We start from the raw sequence: 23792 nt of genomic DNA, 5'->3' as shown, positions 1-23792 counted from the left end.
AAACTGGTTTCTGATGGGTATAATGACATTTGTAATGCGTAAATAAGACAAATGTTAGGATACTATTTAAAATTTTTATGCATTGAGATTAAAAAAAAGGAATTTCCTATAGAGAATTTCCCATTTATATTCCTTTCAAAAATGATTTCAGGAATGAAACGCAGAGGAGACTGTAAAAAGTAATGTTTGGCTGGCTAAAGCCCCCAAATGATACAGTAAATGGAAGCAGGCAGATACTTAACAGTACAGAAGCCGCTGGAATAATGGTCTTTCACATAGGCCCTTAAAGCACTGTCACAGGATTCTCTCCAGGACTTGAGACCTCCATCGACTTCCTCTGACTGTGGGTCACTTGCTTCTTTCCGTAAGTGATCAAACTTAAAGGAAATTTTGTTTCTTGGATCTAAAAATCTGCTATTACCCAGGTCTCCGTGTTCTGTGATTAAGACCTTCAAAAGAATAATTATAAATATGAGTAAACCTGTAAAACAGTCCTTTTTGTCACATTTCACAAAACAAGTAAAACTTTTGAGGAAGACGGTTAACTTTTCACGTAGTCAGATTTCTCTTTAATACTGATTTTCAATCTCCTTTCATTTTTACTTCTATAAAAAGGTTTATAGAGGGCCTCCCCAGTGGTGCAGTGGTTGGGTGCTGAGTTGCGGAGCTGCCCGCAGCCTCTGCAGCACTGGTTCAATCCCGGGCCGCTAGGCGAGGGTCCCACATGGCGCGCAGACCTCTCCTGCCGCTGCTGCCCTCAGCAGTGTATTTCGTCAGTCTGCCTGTTCTGTTTCCCGCTCTGACTCTGATGAATTCTCTCACCCTCCTGCGCTTCTGACTGTACCCAGTACTTGTATGTATAAATAAATAAATCTTTAAAAAAAAAAGGTTTATGGTTAAGTTAATTCTAAATTGCAACAATTCTCCATTCTTACAATAACTTTCCTTTCTTGGTTTCTATTTAATATATTACCTATATATAAATATGTATCTTTTTTATAAAAGATTTATTTATTTATTTATACAAGCACTGGGTACCATCAGAAGTGCGGGATGGTGAGAGAATTCACCAGAGCCAGAGCAGGGAGCAGAATAGGCAGACTGACGAAACACACTGCTGAGGGGAGCAGCGGGCATGGCAGGAGAGGTCTGCATGCCATGTGGGACCCTCGCCAGCGTCCGGGCATCGAACCGGCGCTGCAGAGGCTGACGGGCAGCTTTGCAGCCCAGCGCCCAACCGCTGTGCCACCAGGGAAGGCACTATAAATATGTATCTTATACATAGCTGTAATAACTTAAATGTATAATTTTGTATTTTTCACGTATTTCATGAAATGCTTTCAGTCATTAGACTTAGTATTTAAAATAGGTAATACAGGGACTCCCTGGTGGTGCAGTGGGTTGAGCGCAGTGCTGTGAAGCTGTCCTCAGCCTCTGCAGCACGGGTTCGATTCCCGGCTGGCCAGGGAGATACCCACATGGCGAGGCAGACCTCTTTTGTCGCTCCTGCTGCTCCCCCCCTCAGCAGTGTTTTCTGTCAGCCTGCCTGTTCTGCTCCCTGCTCTGTCTCTGATAAATTCTCTAACCTTTCCGTGCCTTTGGCCTGTACCCTAGTTCTTGTATAAATAAAAAAAAAAAAAAATAGGCAATAGTCACATGACTAAAAAATGAAAATAGTCCCCCTGACCCCCATCTACCAAATTCCTAACAATCTTCTGCTCCTCTACAAGGTAACTGGTTTTACTCACTTAGAGCAAGGTTCTACTACCTATTCATGCAGGTGCCAAATGTTTCTGTAAAGTTCTGCTGAACACAAGCAAGCGTGTCTGTTTTTGTATCACCTGTGGATGCTCTCCCAAGATAACATCAGAGTCAAGTAGTCATGACAAACTTGAAGTCCCATAAAGTTGAAAATATTTACCACCTGGTCCTTTACAGAAAAAAAAAAAACACCTGCCAATTCCCGATTCAAATATTCTTTTAGCATTTCTTTTTTCAAATACAAACCAATGTGAATATGTATTCTAATTTTTATATATAAAACTTTTAAAAATAAAACTAGTATACTCTACTGCACCTTTTCCTTTTTTTTTTTTAAACTTAAAATATCTAGAAGATTACTTCCTATTAGTACTCAGAATTTCCTTGTGTTTTATTTTAGCTGTATTCTACTCCATTGTATGAATGTGCAAAATTTATTCAACCAATCCCCTACTAATGGTTAGCTGGGCTGTTTCCAATCTTTTGCTATTATGAATGATACCGCAATGAATGACCTGTATATTCATTATGTACAAATTATGTACCCGTGCCAAGTACAATTTGGCCAAAGGGTAAATACATTCAGTTTTGACAGAAATGTACAAATTGTTCTCCATCATAGAGAACTGTACCAATTTACAAGCCTATCATTAACAGAAATTCAGCTGGCATTTCTTTTTACCTTTAAAATGAATTGTATTTCCTCTTCTACTTTTTCTACTACTTCTACTATTATCAATAATTATATATTATTCACAATATAGACATTACATACTACATTTAATCATTTCTAAATCGAAGATGTTTGAACTATTTATAGTTTCTGCTATTAAGAAAGTTGCTATAGTCAGCACTGTTTACAATAGCTAAGCTTTGGAAACAACCCAAATGCCCAAAAATAGATGACTGGATCAATAAGATGTGGTACATATACACCATGGAATATTACTCAGCATTCAAAAAAGATAAACACATGCAATTTGCAGCAACATGGATGGCGCTGGAAGGGATCATGCTCAGCGAAATAAGCCAGAAAGAAAAAGAAAAATACCGGATGGTCTCACTCATAGCAGGAATCTAGAAAACTTAAATAAGGGACCAGGAAAATGAATAACTATAAGAAAGTGAAAATCAAAATCAACAAAAAACTATGAACCAGAGACACTTTTAGGGGGGCGGGGGCGGGAGGGGAGGGATTGGGGTCAGAATGGGGGGGCTGCAATTGTATGGGGAATATAACAATAAAATTTATTATAAAAAAAAAAAAGAAAAAGAAAAAGGGCAACAAATAGAAAATAGTTACCAAGATGGGAAATTTTAATCCAATTATATCAAAATCCTTTTAATGTGGGTAATCAAAATTACCACCTCTAGAAAGAGATTGCCCAAGTAGATTAAAAAACCACCACAAGGGGCCTCCCCTGGTGGCGCAGCGGTTGAGCGCTGGGCTGAGAGGCTGCCTGCAGCCTCTGCAGTGCCAGTTCGTTCCCGGCTGCAGCCGGGGAGGGTCCCACAAAAAAACAAAACAAACAAACAAACAAAAACACCACAAGACCCAACCATATGTTGTCCACAAGAAACCCACTTTAAATATAAAGACAAGTTAAAAGGATGGGAAGAGATTTTACCACGTTAATAGAAATCCAAAGAAAGTTGGAGTAGCTATATTAATTTCAGACAAAAGAGATTTCAGAAAAAAAAAAAAAAAAGAAAGTTGCTATAGGGGCCTCCCTGGTGGTGCAAGGGGTTAAGACACAGCACTATGAAGCTATCCGCAGCCTCTGCAACATGAGTTAGATCCCCCGGTTTACTATAATTTTCATAGGAATTGCATGAAATCCATTTGTATTTCTTTTTTTTTTTTTAATTAATTTATTTAGTTTTTGTTTGTTTGTTTATACATGCACTGGGCACAGTCAGAAGCACAGGAGGGTGAGAGAATTCACCAGAGCCAGAGCGGGGAGCAGAGCAGGCAGAAGGACCGAAGTACACTGCTGAGGGGAGCAGTGGGCGGCAGGAGAGGTCTGCGCGCCATGTGGGACCCTCCTCCAGTGGCCGGGGAGCAGCCGGGGATTGAACCGGTGCAGAGGCCGCGGGCAGCTTCGCAACCCAGCGCTCAACCGCTGCGCCACCGGGGAGGCCCCCATTTGTATTTCTTATTCATAAATGTGACATGTCAATCTATTCAATTTTCATTTACTTCTGATTCAAATGTATGTATATATGAACTGTATAGATCCTTGCTAGCTTCCTATTCAATATCCATTCTTTCCTTTTTTTCTAACAGAGCCTCAAAGTTTTCCAATAAGGCAATGGGTCCAAATTTAAATATGCTACTTCCCAGAATGATGTAGTGATATCTTTCTGGCAGTAACTTATCAGTAGAACTTGCCTCTGGAATGATCAACAGCACCATTATTTTTGTACCTTTTTCCTTCCTGGAATACAAATTCAGTACCCAGAAATTAAAGTGCTATCTTGAGAGCAGGATAATGAAAATCAGATCCAAGGATGGCAGAATAGAGAGCTAGAAGCAACCTAGTTTTCCGGTGACATCATGGAGCTGCTGTAATAGCCCTAAATATCACCTCTGCACTTCTTATGTGACAAAAAAGAAATGTCTTGTTAACCCGCTGTAGCTGAATTTTTATTATATGCAGTGATAACATCAACCTTAATAATTCATGTATCTTCCTCAATTTAGGGCCCAGGGAATGTCTTCTTGTTGTTATGGCCAAGAATGTGATTTTTTAAAAAAAAACGATTTATTTATTTATGCATACAAGAACTAGAGTACAGGCCAGAGTTGTGGGTCGTGAGAGGATTCACCAGAGATAGAGTGGGGAACAGAACAGGCAGACTGACTGAAATACACTGCTGAGGGGAGCAGAGGGGAGACAGGAGAGGTCTGCTGTGCCATGTGAGTATCTCCTTGCCAGGGATTGAACTCGTGCTGCAGAGGCTGCGGATTGCTTCAAAGTGCTGTGCTTAACCTTCTGTGCCACCAGGGAGGCCCCAAGAATGTGATCTCCTTTTGACTACACTTTCAAACTCAGTACTTCTGGTATATGGGAATGCTGACAAAGTTAACCATTTCTCATATCATTTATCTGGACACAGAATTCATAATTTCAATAATTCCTCTGTACTATTAAACAGTATCAACTGCAAACAGTATTTATTATTGATCTTTTGGTATTTTCTCTTTTATGTTTATAATTAATTGATTTTTATTAAGAAAATTAAGATAAGCAAAAATATAAACCAAAATAAACAAAACAAATTCCAGTAACTGTAATTCCAACACATAGAATTGACATTTTGATGCATATTTTCCCATGTTCCTTTTCTATGCACATCTGTATGCTTTATTTCTTTGATCGTAAGATGCATATATTCCCCGAGTGATTTAACATCTCATAAAATGGGATGCATCTTACACTTGAGGGCATCTTAGGGCTGCATCAGAATTTAATTGACAATGTTTTTTTCTTTCTTAGTGGTACATAAAATAATGATGTACTTTTCATAGAATTTAACCTGACCCATGTTATACTGGGTAAATTGCATGATTTTAACACAGCATATCTGTTCACTTAAATATAAAAATAAAACTAGTTTTAAAAATAAAACTAGCATACTTCTGCAAATATTGCCTTATATTCTAGTTTAATATATCATTGATTTCTTTCCAGATCAATAGTTATATAAGTTTTCAATGGCTACATAGTACTTTCACCTACAGATATTTAATGTTGAGACATTTAGATCATTCTCAATTTTTCACTTTTATTATAAACCTTGTCTCAAGTAATCTTTTATACACATTTATATCCATTACATACTTATTATCCTAGGATAATAAGTGAACTAGGAAAATTTTGTGAACTAGTGGGTTCAAAGGGCATTTAGACTTTTGAAAGAAATTTTTTATTTAGTGTCATATAGCCTGTACAGTAATGAATTTACAAAGCCTTGCCATACAATGTTAATAAACTATGGTAAAATGAACACATTTGTTTTGTTCCTATATTTGAACAGGACCCATTATTCTTACTAAGGAGAATTAGAGACAGCTAGAAACCCTGTATAAAACTTAACTACTTTTTATTTTCAGTCTTGTTAAGGGCAGCTCTCTTTTCCTGTTAAAGAAACTACTAGTATCATCAGAGAGGGGAAGAATTTCCTAAAATGTAGAATATTTACAAAAACTATGAAAACTAAACTATAAATTTATTCAGCATCTTCAGACACTGTGTTAGTATACAGGATTTCAACTCCCTCCCAGGCACAGCTTATCCAACAGGAACACTGATTACCTGATCTTCATATCCTTCTATCTTCACAGGCGTGAACTGATCCATGTTATACTGGGCAAATGCACTGTTTTTAAAAAGGAAAAGGGAAAAAAAGGGTAAGGAAAGAGGGAGAGAATTATATATAAACAAATACAAAAGGCAGTTCACATAATAGTAAAAGAAATTGTGGGAACACTCCCTGGTGCTTTTACCCTCTCTCTCTAGACAAGTGGTGTTACAACATCTTCCAGCTTTGAGAAAGAACTCCTCTACACAGATTTCATAAGTGCCTAAAGCTCTGAAATTACCCTTTCCACCCCACCCTGCAGCTCCAACAGAGCTCCCATGGAGACAATTCCTAACTTTTTATTGATTATTTTGAATTGCCAATAGTCCTAATTTAAACACAACATAAGGTTATTCAAAAGAATCTTCCATTGATGTGCTATTTTGGAAATGTCTTATTTACCCCAGGCTTTCAAAGGTAAAATTAAAAATAGATCATAATTAAAAATACTGGAAGGTATTCGACAAGGGGAAAAGGTGAGATAAGAGCTGAATCAAGCCTCAAAGTAGACCCTATGGCAGAGGAGAGGTTATTTATAAAGGGATATGAATAATCAAAGTACGTGCCTAATATTATTATATATTTGTCCAGTGTTAGTTTATGAAATTTTACATTTTCAGTGGATCTCTAATACATCTTACAAAGCTAAAGTAAAAGATAAGGCAAAAGAAAGATAGAAATAAATTGCAGTATAGGAAAGCATAACACACCTATATTCTCATAAAGCATTGGTCTTCTCACAGAATCACTTGCCAATGGAAGAGTAAAACATCTCTCCAGTTCAATTTTAACCTCTAAAACACCTGCTAGAACACTGATTTTAAGCAGGGCATTAAACTTGTCTTAGACTTTTCAAAACAACAACAACAAAATTTAAGGCTAATCCTCAATCCTCTCTCTCTCTTTTTTTTTAAAGATTTATTTATTTATTTTATTTATTTATACAAGCACTAGGTACAGTCAGAAGCGCAGGAGGGGGAGAGAATTCACCAGAGCTAGAGCGGGGAGCAGAGCAGGCAGAAGGACCGAAGTACACTGCTGAGGGGAGCAGCGGGCGGCAGGAGAGGTCTGCGCGCCATGTGGGACCCTCCTCTGGTGGCCAGGGAGCAGCCGGGGATCAAACCGGCGCTGCAGAGGCTGTGGGCAACTTCGCAACCCAGTGCTCAACTGCTGCGCCACCGGGGAGGCCCTCAATCCTCTCATTTTAGGTTATTGTTGCGTTTCTTAGTGAGTCATTTCCTTATAATACCACATCCAGTAGTAAAATGATTCCCAAACACACTGGCTTTTCAGAAAAGAGTAAAAATTAAATGCTTATGGAAAGTGGACTTCTTTTTTTTTTTTTTTAAGCTTGCAGACTAGGGAGTAAAGGAGTATTCCATGCTAGGATGTGAACTAAGACAACAGATTACAGACACCAACACTAAAATTTAACATTTAGTCCCATCTCAAATAAATGATATTCTACCAGTTGCTCAGGCCAAAAATTTGATTCTTCTCTCTCTCACACTTCACATCCAATCCATCAGTAATTCTCATAGGTTCCTCCATGAGTGCATATTCAAAATCTGACGCCTTCCCACCACTCCTACTAACACAACTCTAGTCCAAACCACCACCACCACGGATCTCTAACCTGTGTTAATAGTCTTATAGGTCCCCATTATAGTAGCCAGTGATTGTTCTAAAATATAATCTTGTCAAGACAGTCTCTGTTCCAAACATAGTAGAAATTTCCTCTCTCAGAATAGAGTCTACTCTTTAGTAAGACCAACAACACCCTACTTATTCAAGAACTGCCAGGAATGACCAGAGAATGGCTCTGATGGTCACAAGCACAGGTGGAAATCCAAAAAAGAGAGTCAAACTAATGTCATTCAGGCAATTCTTCATTTATTTAGAAGGCAGTAATAAGGAGGATGAGATTAGTAAAACAATATTTACTAAAACAATTTATGAGGACTATGGTGAAGGAACTGGAATACTTAATAGAAAACTAAACTCTTCAATCTGATGGAAAGTTAAAATTTTGGGGCCCAAGACAATTCTTTTAGCAAGAAGATTCTCTAAGAATCTAGACTTAACCAAAACATTTATAAATGCAAAGCTATATCATCAGGGCAATTAAGGCAATTGAAGCACCTGAACTGTACACCAAATTCGAGTGTTACTCCAAACTGGCAATGGAACAATATGGCTTAAGAAGCAATCACCTGTGGGTTCTGGCTTTATACTTCCATCCCCTGTTCAGTAGGTACTGAAGCACAGAGTAGATTTATTTTGGGTAGCTCTCAAGGATAAAACTAAGAACAATATGATGGGTAAATTGTAAGACAGTGAATTCCTTATTATCAGAAGCATCCAAAACGGTTATTTGTTGACAGAAGGTAGATGAGACTCTTTAAAAATGAAAGGGCGGAGGGTGGGGAGGGGTTAAACCCACAAATGATGAAAATATTTTTCTATGTCATATGCTATGCCTCTAAGAGAAAGTAGTATTAAATTATTTTTAGTGTGTGCCTAATGTATAATTTTCTAAATCAATGTGTAATTTAGGGTATCATTCATAATGACAATTATAGTGATACTGTGCAAATTTTACAGAATTTGGTCCCAAAATGCATTCAATAAACAGCATGGAGAGGGAAGAAGACTGCTTAAAACAGTTTTCTACAGCTAGACTCTAAACCACTTATATATCATACCAAATGCCCTTATAATAATTATCTGTGGCTCTGCATCAAAATCTTTCTCTATCTCCCCCTACTCTTTCCCTGTGACTATCCAATTCTGGTTTCCTCTATATAAAGGAACTCTGAAACAACTAGATAGACAGTAACTAAAGCAGAACGTTGTACTGAAGAGTGAAGGAGTAGAAATAAAGCCAGTTAACTACAGTATTTATATTGGAAGATACCCACCCCTGCAAAAAAACAAGCAAAAAACCACAACAGCACACCACTGTAATGTTTTTGAGGACAAGATAAAATGAAAATGGTATTTAGGGCCTCCCCTGGTGGCGCAGGGTTGAGCGCTGGGCTGCAAAGCTGCCCGCAGCCTCTGCAGTGCCGTTTGATCCCCGGCCGCCGGGCGGGCGAGGGTCCTACATAGCGCACAGACCTCTCATGCTGCACCCGCTGCTCCCCTTAGAAGTGTATTTCTTTGTCAGCCAGCCTGTTCTGTTCCCAGCTCTGGCTCTGGTGAATTCTCTCACCCTCTCACGCTTCTGACTGTATCCAGTGCTTGTATAAATAAATAAGTACATTAAAAAAAAAAAGAAAGAAAGAAAATGGTATTTTAGGGGAGATTAGACAGCCTGAGAGGAGTTAATAGACTAAGTAGAATGAACACGCTATTTTGTTATTCTGTAGCTAATCCTAAGTATTGAGGCACAATACTAATGCCCAGTAACAGTCTAATTTTTCTATAACTAGAAGTTAAAAAAACTCAATATGAACTAGAAGAACTAGAAGAAAATCTAATCTATTTAAACCCTGCCTTAATAGGAAAAATTTGGGCAAAAATAAAAATAAACAAAATCATATGGAATCTACTTTAAGGACATAAACAACAGTTTGGGGGAACATGTTTCCTGCTAGGAAAAAAACAACAAGCAGAACTGTTAAACCCAACTGCTTTATTTTGAATTATTTTAAATGTAGTTTTCAGGGTATGAGTTTACTTCAGCGCCGGAGTCCAGCTCCGAACCGGGCAGGGTCCTGGAAGGGCTAGACGGTGTCGGCGGAAATGAGGGAATGAGGGAAGGAGGAGACACAGACACTTGATCAGGGTGCAAGCATCTCCTGCTGAGGGTCTGAGCGGGTCTTTACATGACAAACAGGCTGCGGGAGTACATCAGCATGTGCGGTTAAGCAGAAAGGTAACAGTCTCCGCATTATTCTCAAGAGCAGTTTGGGGTCTCTTTGACCTCATACTGAGATGATGACGCTCATTATTCTTAGAGAAAAGTACAGTTGCTACACAAAGCGTTCCTATTATAATTATTTCTTTTTTACAGCCGAGCAGCTATCCCATTAATGTTAAAGCAGGCACATGAACTCATTTGATTAAAAGTAACACCTCTATTTTTATCATAGTGAAAGATTAACTAAATGTTAAAGAGTCTAAGGTTACAGAAATGTTAATGCCGTTTTCTGTAGGTTACATACACGGCACGGGGAGTTTATTTGATCTAATAATTAGGGAACAAAGAAATGGGGTTTCCTCCCACTAATCTAGTCATCCTAAGAATAGCATATAATTATATGATCAAAAAGAGGCCTCTTGTTCATAAATCACCATTTAATAATCCTTTTTATCAAAGAACTCTGCAAATGAAAGGATTGGGTGAAAATCGAGAGCAGGAGTGGAAAAGTTCATTATATTCATAAATTTACTGTATAAAAGAGAGTGGCGTATGGTTATTTGTTAGGGGCCAGAGTCAGTTAGGCTTTGTTTTTTCATAGTTTCCGGAGTGTAGTTTAGTTCTTATGCCCAGAGGATTAGGAAATATTAGAATTTGAGTTATTAGACCCAAGCAGAGAGAAACTCTGGTTATTTTGGGATATGTTATTCATACATGTTTTTCGTACTGCCTTGTTTTGCAGTACCAACATAACTGGAACAATCAGTTGTAAAAACTATTTCTGATCACGTCATCTGTATTTAGGTTCAAGTGTGAAAAATTGCCACAATTACAAGAACTTCCATAAACAAAAGGAAAAGGATCCGGCGGGAGCCAGCTATGGAGCCTCCTGACTTTTCAGGGATTTCACCCATGCCTGGACCTTGTCAGACAGCATGAGTAGCATGGCCCGTGCCACTTCAGCATAGTATATCCAATTTTAGAAAGTTATGCATGTGAATTTAGAAAGATACTTACTGCGCTGCCCCTTCCCTGAGGAGATTGTCATTATTAAGTAGTAGCCGGACATCTGAGGAGATAAAAATGTTAAAAGATGTTAAGACGTCTAGTAGAGGAAAAACTTGAGAAATTTTAAGACTTCTAGATTAGAGTTTTTAAAAGTCAGGGTCTACAAAGTTTAGTATTTTGATATATTGTATTTGTAGAAATTCTCTAAATGCAAACATGCTAATGCACACACAATTATTTATGTACAATAATCCAACAACAGATGCTCAAGAAATTTCATAGCAAATGAAAACATGGTTTATAGAAGGTTACAATTAGGACTGTCAATTTTATTATTTTTTTATTTTTATTTATTTATTTTTTTAAAACAAGACATACTTTATTTATTTTTTTTTAAAGATTTATTTATTTATTTATACAAGCACTGGGTATAGTCAGAAGCGCGGGAGGGTGAGAGAATTCACCAGAGCCAGAGAGGGGAGCAGAGCAGGCAGAGGGACCGAAGTACACTGCTGAGGGGAGCAGCGGGCGGCAGGAGAGGTCTGCGCGCCATGTGGGACCCTCCTCTGGTGGCCGGGGAGCAGCGGGGATCGAACTGGCGCTGTAGAGGCTGTGGGCAGCTTCGCAACCCAGCGCTCAACCGCTGCGCCACCGGGGAGGCCCAGGACTGCCAATTTTAAATCTATAGAAAACTTTAAAATTACATGAAGAACTGTAAGGTCTTCTGTGCAACATCAGACCAAGGAAGCCTGGCAGAATTCAGTCAATGGCAGTAAAATCGCTGAACATACTTTTCTTTGGAGAATCTAATATGGGGGAGCCTACAACCTTTTTAACAAGCTGTGTGTCAACAGTCTATTCACTTTATTTTTGGAAGAAGAGAGTCCTTGTTATTAAGAAACTACCACATATTAGCTCGAAGAGGGAAAGCTAATTACAAGCCAAAGGCCATTGTCTCTCTTTTTTTTTTTTTCCATTTTAATTCTGGTATTTATTTATTTATTTATTTATTTTTTTTTTAAAATATTTGAGAAATCTTTTTTTTTCTTTTTTTTTCTTTTTTTTAATAAATTTTATTGTTATATTCCCCATACAATTGCAGCCCCCCATTCTGACCCCAATCCCTCCCCTCCCGCCCCCGCCCCCCTAAAAGTGTCTCTGGTTCATAGTTTTTTGTTGATTTTGATTTTCACTTTCTTATAGTTATTCATTTTCCTGGTCCCTTATTTAAGTTTTCTAGATTCCTGCTATGAGTGAGACCATCCGGTATTTTTCTTTTTCTTTTTGGCTTATTTCGCTGAGCATGATCCCTTCCAGCCAAAGGCCATTGTCTCTTAAAAGTTTGTGAAAGAAGGGAGCTAGCAGAGGCCAGAATATAGCTCGTCAACAAAAACTAGACCTCATGTCACAAGTAGTTTGTCAATTTTTAATTTAATGTTTTGATATCAATTATTCTCAAGATATCCCTGTAAAATACATTAAGTTGTCAAAAATAAAACAAGGGACTTCTAACTACAAAGGTCATTAACTTTGTCAAGTTGAGAAATTATCTGAGCTAATTTGTTAGAGAAAGCTCAAGTCTAAAGACAATTTTCCAAATACTCAGCTGTTGAAAATTTACATTTGTCAATGTGGGAAGAAAGATTAGGGGATGAAAGATTTCATTTGGTTTTCTTGCTATTAGTGCTCAAAAATTCACCAATGAGTCTATATAGAAAAATTCCTTGATTTAATTGTATTGTGTTATTTACTCCTTATGGTTAATGTTTAAATGTTTTCCTAGTTACTTTTTCTATGCACCATTAATTTTACCAGTGGCGATTACTGATCATTCTAGCATGTACAGAGCTCTGGACTAGGTACAGATGAGTATCATACAGTTCCTTTCAAGTAGGTGACCCATTGTAAAATTAGAACTTGAAAATAAATGTTTGCTAAAGTGAACTTAGATGTACAAAGACTGTAATTTTACTTAAGGGGAGTTTTAAGATGAATTAATTATTAACTTAAAATAAAATTACAGGGATTGGTTTCATCACAAAGTGCAAGATGCTCCATCTACATTTTTCATTTAAGTTGTGTTAAGGCAGGGCCTCCCCGGTGGCACAGCGGTTGAGCGCTGGGTTGCGAAGCTGCCCGCGGCCTCTGCGGTGCCAGTTCGATCCCCGGCTGCTCCCCGGCCACCAGAGGAGGGTCCCACATGGCGCGCAGACCTCTCCTGCCGCCCGCTGCTCCCCTCAGCAGTGTACTTCGGTCCTTCTGCCTGCTCTGCTCCCCTCTCTGCCTCTGGTGAAATCTCTCACCCTCCCGCGCGCTTCTGACTGTACCCAGTGCATGTATAAACAAACAAATAAATAAATAAATAAATAAATGAAACATGCCTCTATTTAAAAAAAAATGTATTAAAAAAAAAAAAAAAAAAAAAAAAGTTGTGTTAAGGCAGTGAATGGCATGGGAGGTTGTAAATGGCTGTAAATGGAGTGGAACAGTAGTTTCCCAAAGTGCTGTAATTCAGAATCATTTGGGAGAATTTCATAAAAACACACTCAATTCCACCCCAGATCTAATGAATGAGAATCTTGAGGGGATGATGGTATTGAAATCTGTCTATCATCAAGCTTCCCAGATGCAGTCAGTTCAGCGCCAATGGCTCTAGAAAGTGTACTACCATACTATGGCACTTCCGGAACGAAAACAATGACAAAATTTAAGCGATGATTAATAATGCGAGATATAAAACTATGAAAACCATCTGACACCATTTCTACATTTATTATTACTAAGCTACTTAAGACATTTTCTCATCTAAGATAGAAATCCTAATTTATGTGTTTAGGACTTGCTTTTGACTCAGCTATGGGTTTGACATTTACGAGCTGGGTGACATTTGATAAATTACTTTAACTTCTTTAGAGCTTGATTTCCTTTATAGCTACGAATATGTACTGTAAGGGTTAGAAGTGAAAGCAAATTTACATATAAATGGTTATATGTAATTAAAAATGACTTAAAATAATTAAATCCTAATCTTTACTCACCATTGAACACTTCATTAAATTCTCCTGGGGGTGCGTGAGTGATGAATTTAGCAGCTATACGTACCTAAAGAGAAATAAAATTTACAGTAGAAGAATTATGAAGAGTAACATACAAAAGGAACAGGAGTTAACAAATTATAAAACTTTCATTGTGTTCCTTGAAATAATAAAATTTCCTGTTTAAACCTGTACTGTTTAGATTATCTTTTTACAAAGCATTTTTTATAAAATTTTATATTATTGTCAATATAGATTTGTTCTAACTTGGGGACATATGTGCTTCTTTGATTAATTTTGATTTATTTCTTTAAAGAGTTGAATAATCAGTTTTTGGTCAAAATATACTATAGTCATAAAGAGAGAAAGCTATGATCCTATTTCACTTATGAACATTTAAATAAAACTAAGTAAAGTACGGCCTCCCTGGTGGCGCAGCGGTTGAATGCTGGGCTGGGAAGCTGCCCACAGCCTCTGAGGGTCCCACATGGCGCGCAGATCTCTCCTGCCACCCACTGCTCCCGTCAGCAGTGCTTTAGGTCCATCTGCCTATTCTGTTCCCAGCTCTGGCTCTGGTGAATTCTCTCACCCTCCCGTGCTTCTGACTGTACCCAGTGCTTGTATAAATAAATAAATAAATCTTTTTAAAAAACCCAAAAAATCCTAAGTAAAGTATTAGTAGACTGGGAGTATCCCAATTTGTGTTTACAGTCTTCACCCCAAATGCAAAGCCGGCTCAATACTAACACGTCAATGTAATTTACAAATTAAAGAAACAAAACCTTGTTATCCACTTAACTCATGCAGCAAAAAGCATAAAATTCAACACTCATTCATAAAACAGCAACAAAACTACCAGCTTTTTGGTAGAAGCAGAACAAACGCCCTTAAGTTCATGAAGGCTAGCTATCAAAATTCTACAGCACAGCTAATAACGATGAGATATAAACACTGTCATTAATTAAAAAGATAAAGATGACTCCTATCAGCTATTATTCAACACTGTATGGAAAGTCCTAAAAAATGCTAAGGAAAACATTTCCTGTTATGTGTTCTAACTCCCTCTCCTGTGGCCTACTGCCTTTCTACTTTTCTGGATCTCCTATTATAAACAGACACTGAGGGGGAGGGAAAAAAATAAATAAGTAATTTAATAGATGCTTAAAAGTTAGGTTCTAATCTGAAGAGATATGCAATCCTTTTTGCCATTTTATTCTTTGTATAAGGAGAATTAGTCCAGTTTTCAGTTTACTAACATGCTCCACAGATGTGCCCATTTTGCTATCCTTAGTTATTTTTAATTCTTAATTTTTATTCTTAATTTCCAAGATTTCTGGTTATATTTGTGTGTGTGTAGTAAATTCTTGAGTCTCCTTGAGGATACTAATTATACTTATTTTTTAAAGTTTTATTCTTTCAATAATTTCCTTAGAATTAAGATTGGTTGTTCCTTGAATTTGGTGCTTCTCACTCATAGCACTAGTCGTTCACAAATGTTTGTTACTCCCCTTTGAACTTCATTTAGCTTGTCGGGTCTGTTTACCCTTAGTCTCTAGTGGTTATAGGGGAGGGAAAGGGTAGAACTTGTGCTGCTGAGGGTAGGGGAGATTACCTTCTGCATGAACCCTCCTAAGAGCGTGAGGCTACCTCCAGCATCCCCCCCCACCTCTCAGGCCACCAACACTTATTCTCAAGCAGTCTTCTGAGGACAAATGCTCACTGGCTACAGTGTAGACCGGCAAGAGAGAAAGGAGGCGTCCAGTTGAGCAGTCAGCGCGAGGGCACTTGCCAATTAACCTACTCGAAGGACTGTTCTGAGGCTTTTTCTTCCTCTCTCTTAAATTGAGCTTCCCCAGAATGACTCCTACTTCTCTAACAGTTTTCTATAATGTGTTTTGGGCTATGGTTTCCTCAGATCTCACTTTTTTCATGTATTTGAACCATCATCTGCTTTTTCTCAAGAACTGCTAAAAAAATTTTTTTTTGGTCCATTGATGGCATGCTCACTTTTTAACTGTTACTAATTTATTCCTTGCTCCCATCTGCTTTTTCCTACTTTTTCATTTTAAAAGGTATGGCATATAAAGTAAGATAAAACCATGGGCACACATATGACCCAGCAATTCCACTCTTGGACATCTATCCAAAGAACATCAAAACCATCAACAACAAAAAAACCTAGATGTTCTACAATATTTATTGCGGCACTACTATAATAGTGAAGACATCAACAGATGAGCAGATCAAGAAGATATGGTATATCTACACTACGGAACACTATTCAACCATAAGGAATGATGAAATACAGTTACTTTCAACAACTTGGAGGAAGTTCAAGGGAATTGTGTGTAAAAAAGCAACTCAGAACGACAAAGATTAACACTGCAATTTTACAAAGCAGATGATTGCACAAAATAAAATACTTACAAAAACTAGTGGACATTAATAAATACTGTGAGGTTTCTAAAGGTAAGAAGGGAGGAGGGATATAAGGAATTGTGATGGTGAAAATTTAGAACAGAGATGGCCAACAATGGGATGCTGGGGTGGTGGTAGGTAATGTGAAAAACAAATTAAATTAAAAAAAGACTAGTCAAAAAAAAAAAAATGCGCTCAGCCTGCCACATGAATTAATCTTATCTCTCATCAGCAAAAGGTGAAATACACAGAAAGTGTAAATGTATATAAAAGAAAAAACAATTTGCAATATCAGTTAATATCTCTCACTATAATAATAATGTCAGTCATAATAATAGAACTGACCTTAAACGGGTCTCAGTATAATTTTAACACATTATGAGAGAAAAGATGCTGAAAATTCCCAAACATATGATGTGATAATGAATATGAAGATGATGATTCATCTCACTTAACCTAGACAAAGAGAAACATTGGTATATTTAACAACAAACTCAGACCTCTCTCCAGATAGGCACCCCGCCGTGACGTCAAACAATTCAAGTTCAAATTTAAGATCTTTTTTTTAATTAACTTTTTAAAAAAAGATTTATTTGTTTATTTATTTATACAAGCACTGGGTACAGTCAGAAGCGCGGGAGGGTGAGAGAATTCACCAGAGCCAGAGCAGGGAGCAGAGCAGGCAGAAGGACCGAAGTACACTGCTGAGGGGAGCAGCGGGCGGCAGGAGAGGTCTGCGTGCCATGGGGGACCCTCCTCCGGTGGCCGGGGAGCAGCCGGGGATGGAACCGGCGCCGCAGAGGCTGCAGGCAGCTTTGCAACCTAGCGCTCAACCGCTGCGCCACCGGGGAGACCCCAAATTTAAGTTCTTAATGAGACAATCAAATTACCATCAATGTCAAACCATTTTTTTTTTAAGATTTATTTATTTATGCATACAAAAGCTTGGGTGCAGTTCAGAGATGTGGGGGAGAGGGGGAGAGGATTCACTGGAGACAGAGTGGGGAGCAGAACAGGCGGATCTACTGAAATATACTGCTGAGGGGAGCAGCGGGCAAGATGGGAGAGGTCTGCTGCGCCAGTGGGTTAGCTCCCTGGTCGGGGATCAAACTCCTGCCGCAGTGGCTGCAGATAGCTTCACAGTGCTGAAACTTAACCCGAGAGTAACTCTAGTCTTATACAAAATTCTACTACAAAAACTTTAAACACTCCAATAATATTAAGAGAATTGATTGTATTATATTTCTAACCTGAACAGAGGCAATTAAAAGTTTTTCAGTATCAACGAAAGGTTAAGTTTTCCTAGATTTCTGTTTCCTCCCATTCCCATCCTCTTGCCTCCCCAAAAGGGGGAATAAAAAGCAGTTTTAGTTTCACAACAAAATTGAGGGAAAATAAAGAGATCGTCCATAAACTGGCCTGCACCCTGTGAGTACTTTAAGTTCCTTGGAAAGAAACAGAACCTGATATTAAAGATGGGAAAGATTTAGACAAGCAAAGAGAGGGGCACAACTTGCAAGTGCCCCCTTTCCTGCCTCACCACATGCACAGCCTCGCCCATTATTAACATTCTCCCAGATGTGGCACAATTTGGTGTAATCTGCATAGACATCTTAGTACTATCCAAAGCCCATAGTTCACATCTGAACTCATACCATAAAGTTAAGATAGTGCCTTCCTCGTGGCGCAAGGGGTTTAGATGCAATCTATGAAGCTTTCGGCAGCCACTGCAGCGTGAGTTCAGTCCCTGGCCAGGGAGCTACTCACATGGCGCAGCAGACCTCTCCTGTCTTTTTTTTTTTTTAAAGATTTATTTATTTATTTATTTATTCATACAAACACGGTACAGTCAGAAGCACGGGAGGGTGAGAGAATTTACCAGAGCCAGAGCTGGGAGCAGAGCAGGCAGAAGGACCGAAGTGCACTGCTGAGGGGAGCAGCGGGCGGCAGGAGAGGTCTGCGGGCCATGCGGGACCCTCCTCCGGTGGCCGGGTAGCAGCCGGGGATTGAACTGGCGCTGCGTAGGCTGCAGGCAGTTTCAAAACCCAGCACTCAACCGCTGCGCCACTGGGGAGGCCCAGACCTCTCCTGTCTTACCTGCTGCAACCTTCAGCAGTGTACTTCAGTCAATCTGCCTGTTCTGCTCCCCACTCTGTCTCTGGTGAATCCTCTCATTCCCCTGCACCTCTGGCCTGCACCCCAGCTCTTGTATGCATAAATAAATCTTTAAAAAAAAATAAAGTTAGGCCTCCACGATAGCGCAGAGGTTGAGCGCTGGGTTGCAAAGCTGCCCGCAGCCTCTGCAGCGCCGGTTCGATCCCCGGCTGCTCCCCGGCCACTGGAGGAGGGTCCCACATGGCGCGCAGACCTCCTGCCGCCCGCTGCTCCCCTCAGCAGTGTACTTCGGTCCTTCTGCCTGCTCTGCTCCCCGCTCTGGCTCTGGTGAATTCTCTCACCCTCCTGCGCTTCTGACTGTACCCAGTGCTTGTATAAATAAAATCTAAAAAATTTTAAAAATTAAAAAAATAAAGTTAAGACAGTGCCCTCAGTCTTGTCAAAAGAACTTTCAGATCTTTAAGCTCCTAAAAACTTACTTTACAACACTTTGAGTTTATAACATTCAGATACTAGAATTTTTTTTGAGTTAATGAAAAATTTATTGAGTATAATTAAAATTTGTTTACCTCTTTAATTTTTTTCTAATTTTTAAAAATATTTTATTTTATATAATTCTTACATCATTTTTCATCTTTGTACAATGTATGCATTTTCAGCATCTTGAAGTGAATAAACTCAAAAGAGCACTAAGCTAATTTAGCAGTAATTATCATGCAGTCATCCAGGGAACAACAATGTTTTAGTATCTAAGAAAGCATCCACATTACCACACCAATAAACTTAATTATTGCTTTGGTCTATGTCATTTCAATTGTAATGTTTGCTAGCATAACTCACTATTTACTCAAAGATATCAAAGTGGGTAAGAGCACAGGTCTGGGAGCAGATGCCAACATTGTATCTGTTCTACTACTGCTAGTTCTAGACACTTGGTGATAACTTTTTTTTTTTTTAACCTTAAATGTGTCTCAGTTTACTGAACTGTAAAAGGGATAATGTAAGTATGCTATGGGGACATTTTAAGATGAATACATTGTTGATACATAAAGTATCTTGTACCTAATAAACACCTAATGTTACCTACATGCAAAACAAGGAATTGCAAAGCAGGGCCTCCCTGGTGGCCTAGGAGTTAAGGCTCAGGGCTATCACCACTACAGCCTGAGTTTGATTCCCCAGCCAGGTAAAAAGTCACATGGCACAGCAGACCTCTCCTCACCCACTGCTCCCCTCAGTAGTGTATTTCAGTCAACTTGCCTGTTCTGCTCCCCATTCTTGACTCCGGTGAATTGTATGCATAAATAAATCTTTTTTAAAAAATTTATGTACGGAAGAACTGGGGTGTAGGCCAGAGGTGGTGGGGGTGAGCAGATTCACCAGAGACAGAGTGGGGAGCAGAACAGGCGGCAGGCAGATTACTGAAATACACTGCTGAGGGGAGCAGCAGGTGAGACAGGAGAGGTCTGCTGCGCGTAGCTCCCTGGCCAGAGATCAAAACTCATCCTGCAATGGCTGGTGATAACTTGATAATGCTGAACTTAACCCCTTGAGCCACCAGGGAGGTCTCTATGTATAAATAAATCTTAAAAAATTCAAGGTATTTTCTAAAAGATTGATTTATTTATGCATACAAGAGCTGGGGTACAGGCCAGAGGCATGGAGGATGAGAGGATTCACCAGAGACAGAGTGCGGAGCATAACAGGCAGATCTATGTTCTGAGATGCCAATGTTCTGAGCCCGTGTGACTAAAAGAGGTAGGATGAACAGAAATGCAGAGATGAGCAGGAGGTTCTAGTAAAGAGCGAAGGGGAAATAATAGTGTGTATCGTCACCTAATTTATGTATCTACAAGTAGTGATGTAGTCTTCAATATCATGACTAATTCTCTCTATCCAGGATTTTTATTTTCAGGATCTGATTTACAGATGTGTAACTGTGATAGCCACAGAAAGGGGGAGGTCCCCATTCCCTGCCCCACCCAAGGAAGGGTGGAGCTGAGCAGCAGAGGAGAGAGGGAGGAGGAAGCAAGACAGGATGGGGGCGTGGAGAAGGCACCTGGAGCAGAGACAAGCGAAGAGGCTGTGCTTGTTTCTTGGCCTTGGACTCGAACCAGGGACTTGGGGGCACACTGAAGGCGACACTTGACAGAGACAGAGATGCGGGTGCGAGACCTGAGGGGAGGCTGGCAAGGGCAGCCTTTATCTTGACTTGGATTTTACTCTTTTCCTTCCAGACTTGCCTGACTCTTCTGCCCCTCTCCTGTGGGTCCCCACCAGAAGGCGTCTTGGCTTGTGGCAAGCTATTGGGGCTCGGTGGCCCCACTTCAGGCCAATCCTGTTTAGCTGCGTATTTATACATGAGGAGATGGGTAACTGGTCGTTTTCGTGGGGAGACTTTTAAACTATATTCTTTTTGTTCTATTGCACACTGATCATAAGCACAAATGTTGTTTTTTGTTTCTCTAATGCTTGAGATATGTGTAGATTTGCTTCCTGACCCTGAGGTTAGAAAAATTGGCATGGGCCTCCCTGGTGGCGCAGATGCTTGAGCACAGCCCTGTGAAGCTGTCCGCAGCCTCTGCGGCGCTCCAGGCCGGCCGTGGAAAATCTCACATGGCACAGCAGACCTCTCCTGTCTCGCCTTCAGCAGTGTATTTCGGTCAGCTGCCTGTTCCGTTCCCTGTTCTGTCTCTGGTGAATCCTCTCACCCTCCCGCACATCTGACCTGTACCCCGGTTCTTAGATGTACAAATAAATCTTTAAAAAACAAATTGGCATGGACCTTGTGGAAACTTTGTGTATGTGTGCACACGTTTCTTCAGAGGAAGCAGTTTTACTTAAATATGCCTAGTGTTGAACCACGTTGTTAGATCAAAGATGGAATCTGCTCCAAAATGGTGTTTGAGGCCTCAAGGTAGGGTTGTCAGCAACTAAACAAGCAGTTTTTCTCAAAATATGGTGGTAAATTGCTGTTACTTTGCACTTTATTCTGTGATTTCTGCTGGCTTACTGGTCTAATTAGCAACTCTAAAGGTAGTTTTGGGTTTTAAAGTGACTTCAGGCTTTTGCTTGTAACTACTTCCTGATCTCTCCCTCAGGGGATTTTGCAAGCCAAAAAGATTCAGTGGTGGTTTGAATTAGCAAATTTATGCTTGGGTGCTAAGATGGAAGAAGGCTTGAACAATAAGTGGTAATTGCTGTAGCCTTAATGGATTCTTGGAGATCCGAGGGTTTTGCAAGGTCCAAGTTTAAAAGGATTTGCTGCTGGGAATTTTTGTCTACACCATTAGTTTGGGGCATATTTGCCACTTGAATTCTTGGATTTGTTTGATTGCTGGTGGAAGACAAGACTCTAAGTCTTTCCTATTGAGGAAGGTCTGTTTTGGAAAACACTGTTTCATGCATAGGGTAAATTATACCAGGTTTTGATACCAGTGTTGTTTTGTTGTTAACTCCCTAGTTTGGGAGATGTGATTTGTACTTTTGTTAGGGGGAAAAGGATGTCCTAAAGCTAATTCCATACAGGCTTTGTGGACTCCACCCCCACCCCAGGCCAAAGCCAAAGACACCGGGAACTCCAAATCCCATCCCCACCCAAGGGAAGGTGGCTGGGACCTGAGGGTGGGGTTAAGCAGCCAGGTGGATATAAAAGGCAGACACGTGGGCTTTGGGGGAAATCCCCCCATTTTGGCTCTCCGCCAGCTCGCAGCGTCCGGCCAGCTCGGAGAGTGACTTTGGGTTTCCAGGTCGGCAGATCGGGTAGGACGCATTAAAGACTTGATTTCCCTATTTTCTCCCTGAGTTGTACATTTTCCTTAATTCCCTTTCCCTTGTAAATAAACCTTTTATGAACCTTTTGTGTGTGTCTGGAGTGGAGTATTCGTAAGTCCCTCGTAAGCGCGCGGGTGAGGACCCACAGCCAGGAACCCGTTCAATATCGGGGCTGCCCTATAACACTTTGATGTTGCTTTCTCAGCTTTTGTTCCAGGCTGGCTAACCCTATAGATATTTTGCGCTAGGAAATGTAATGAGAAGGGGTCAAAGTAACTCTGGGAAACAATCTTTTTTTGTTGGAGGCTATGTAGAAAATTTGGGAAGAAGGCATCAAAGATGAGAAACTGGTTCATCCTAGACCAGAAGCTGAAGATTAGGGAAGAAATGATTAACATAGTTGTTTAAACAAGCTATAGAAAAGCTAAGTATCCGGAAGCACACACCGGATGTGGGATATGTAGATTAGAGGGCCACTGCAGAGAATCCCCGGTCCTTCCAAATTACCTGGTCAAACCAAATATAGGAAAGATAGTTAGGAGCCAACCCTAGAAATAATTAAACAGCAGCGAACAATCCCACAAAGGAACAAACCCCTCCCTAGCAGGAGACTACCAAGGCAATTTCTGCACTGCCAGGACAGCAGCTCTCCTGCCGCCCATGACTATGCAGGTGTGTCTCTTCTCCAACCTTCTCCCTTTGCAAAGCAGCAGAGGCCACTCTCCTCCCACTCTCTTCTCCTGCCCACCTGTGTCTATGCAGGCGTTTCTTGCACATCTGTCCCTTTCAGGGGCAGCCCTTTCTAGCCATTTGTGTCTGTGCAAGTGCCCTTCTCTTCTGTAGGGTAAAAGTATCAGGCTTTTCTTCCCTCCCGCCATCAGGACAGATGATGGAACCCTGCGGTCCTGAATGCATGCCTGATGGCGGGCACCTGGAGTTGGGTGTGGGCATAGGTAGATGAGATTCACCGGGCTAAGACCGACCTTTTAAGGGCGGCGTCACAGGGATGCCAACAGAAGCCGAGAATGAACAGAAGCAGAAGCAGAGAACCACGAGAGAAGCAGAGAGAACGCCAGAGAGCCCAGAAAGAGTGAAGACTTGTTGAGTAAGCCTCCCAGCCCCCCAGCACCTCTGCCTGCCATGTGCCTGGTAAATCCCAATAAAAGCCTGAAAAGCCATCGAGGGCTCCAGGACTCTCCTCTTTTACCCCGTCTGCACAGAATCATAGAAAACCTGTTCAGTGGCCTCTTCCTGCCCCCTTACACCTTCCCTTCCCATTTTGTAATAAACCTGCCCTTTTTGGATATACTGATGTCTCGGGCTTGTGGGGAACTTGCTGGGTGCCGCTGAAAATGGGAACTTTGATGACACTTTTCTCAGAGGTAACCCAAGGACCAGGCTCTTGGAACTCAACAACTTTCCCAAATTGACATCAGTTAACAGTGAGACAT

At 40.2% G+C, this 23792-nt stretch overlaps 1 protein-coding gene across 2 annotated transcripts in view; it reads right to left on the bottom strand.

Annotated features, from left to right (window-relative positions):
* The window catches only part of CAPZA1 (capping actin protein of muscle Z-line subunit alpha 1), a gene marked incomplete at both ends in the record, with an annotated part of 39869 nt that overhangs the window by 7067 nt on the left and 9010 nt on the right, over positions 1 to 23792 (bottom strand). The window contains 4 exons of one of the 2 annotated variants that reach the window (XM_084244233.1): positions 243 to 449; positions 6081 to 6144; positions 11009 to 11060; positions 14038 to 14101. In XM_084244233.1, coding sequence (XP_084100359.1) covers positions 243 to 449; positions 6081 to 6144; positions 11009 to 11060; positions 14038 to 14101 — 387 coding nt within the window. The remainder of the gene's footprint in view (positions 1 to 242; positions 450 to 6080; positions 6145 to 11008; positions 11061 to 14037; positions 14102 to 23792) is intronic. The other variant, XM_084244234.1, reaches the window with a different exon arrangement.

Source organism: Talpa europaea (assembly GCF_964194135.1).
Source record: "Talpa europaea genome assembly, chromosome: 9".
Classification (NCBI taxonomy): domain Eukaryota; kingdom Metazoa; phylum Chordata; class Mammalia; order Eulipotyphla; family Talpidae; genus Talpa; species Talpa europaea.
The sequence above is the reverse complement of the archived record's forward strand: the minus strand, read 5'-3'. Positions and strand labels throughout refer to the sequence as shown.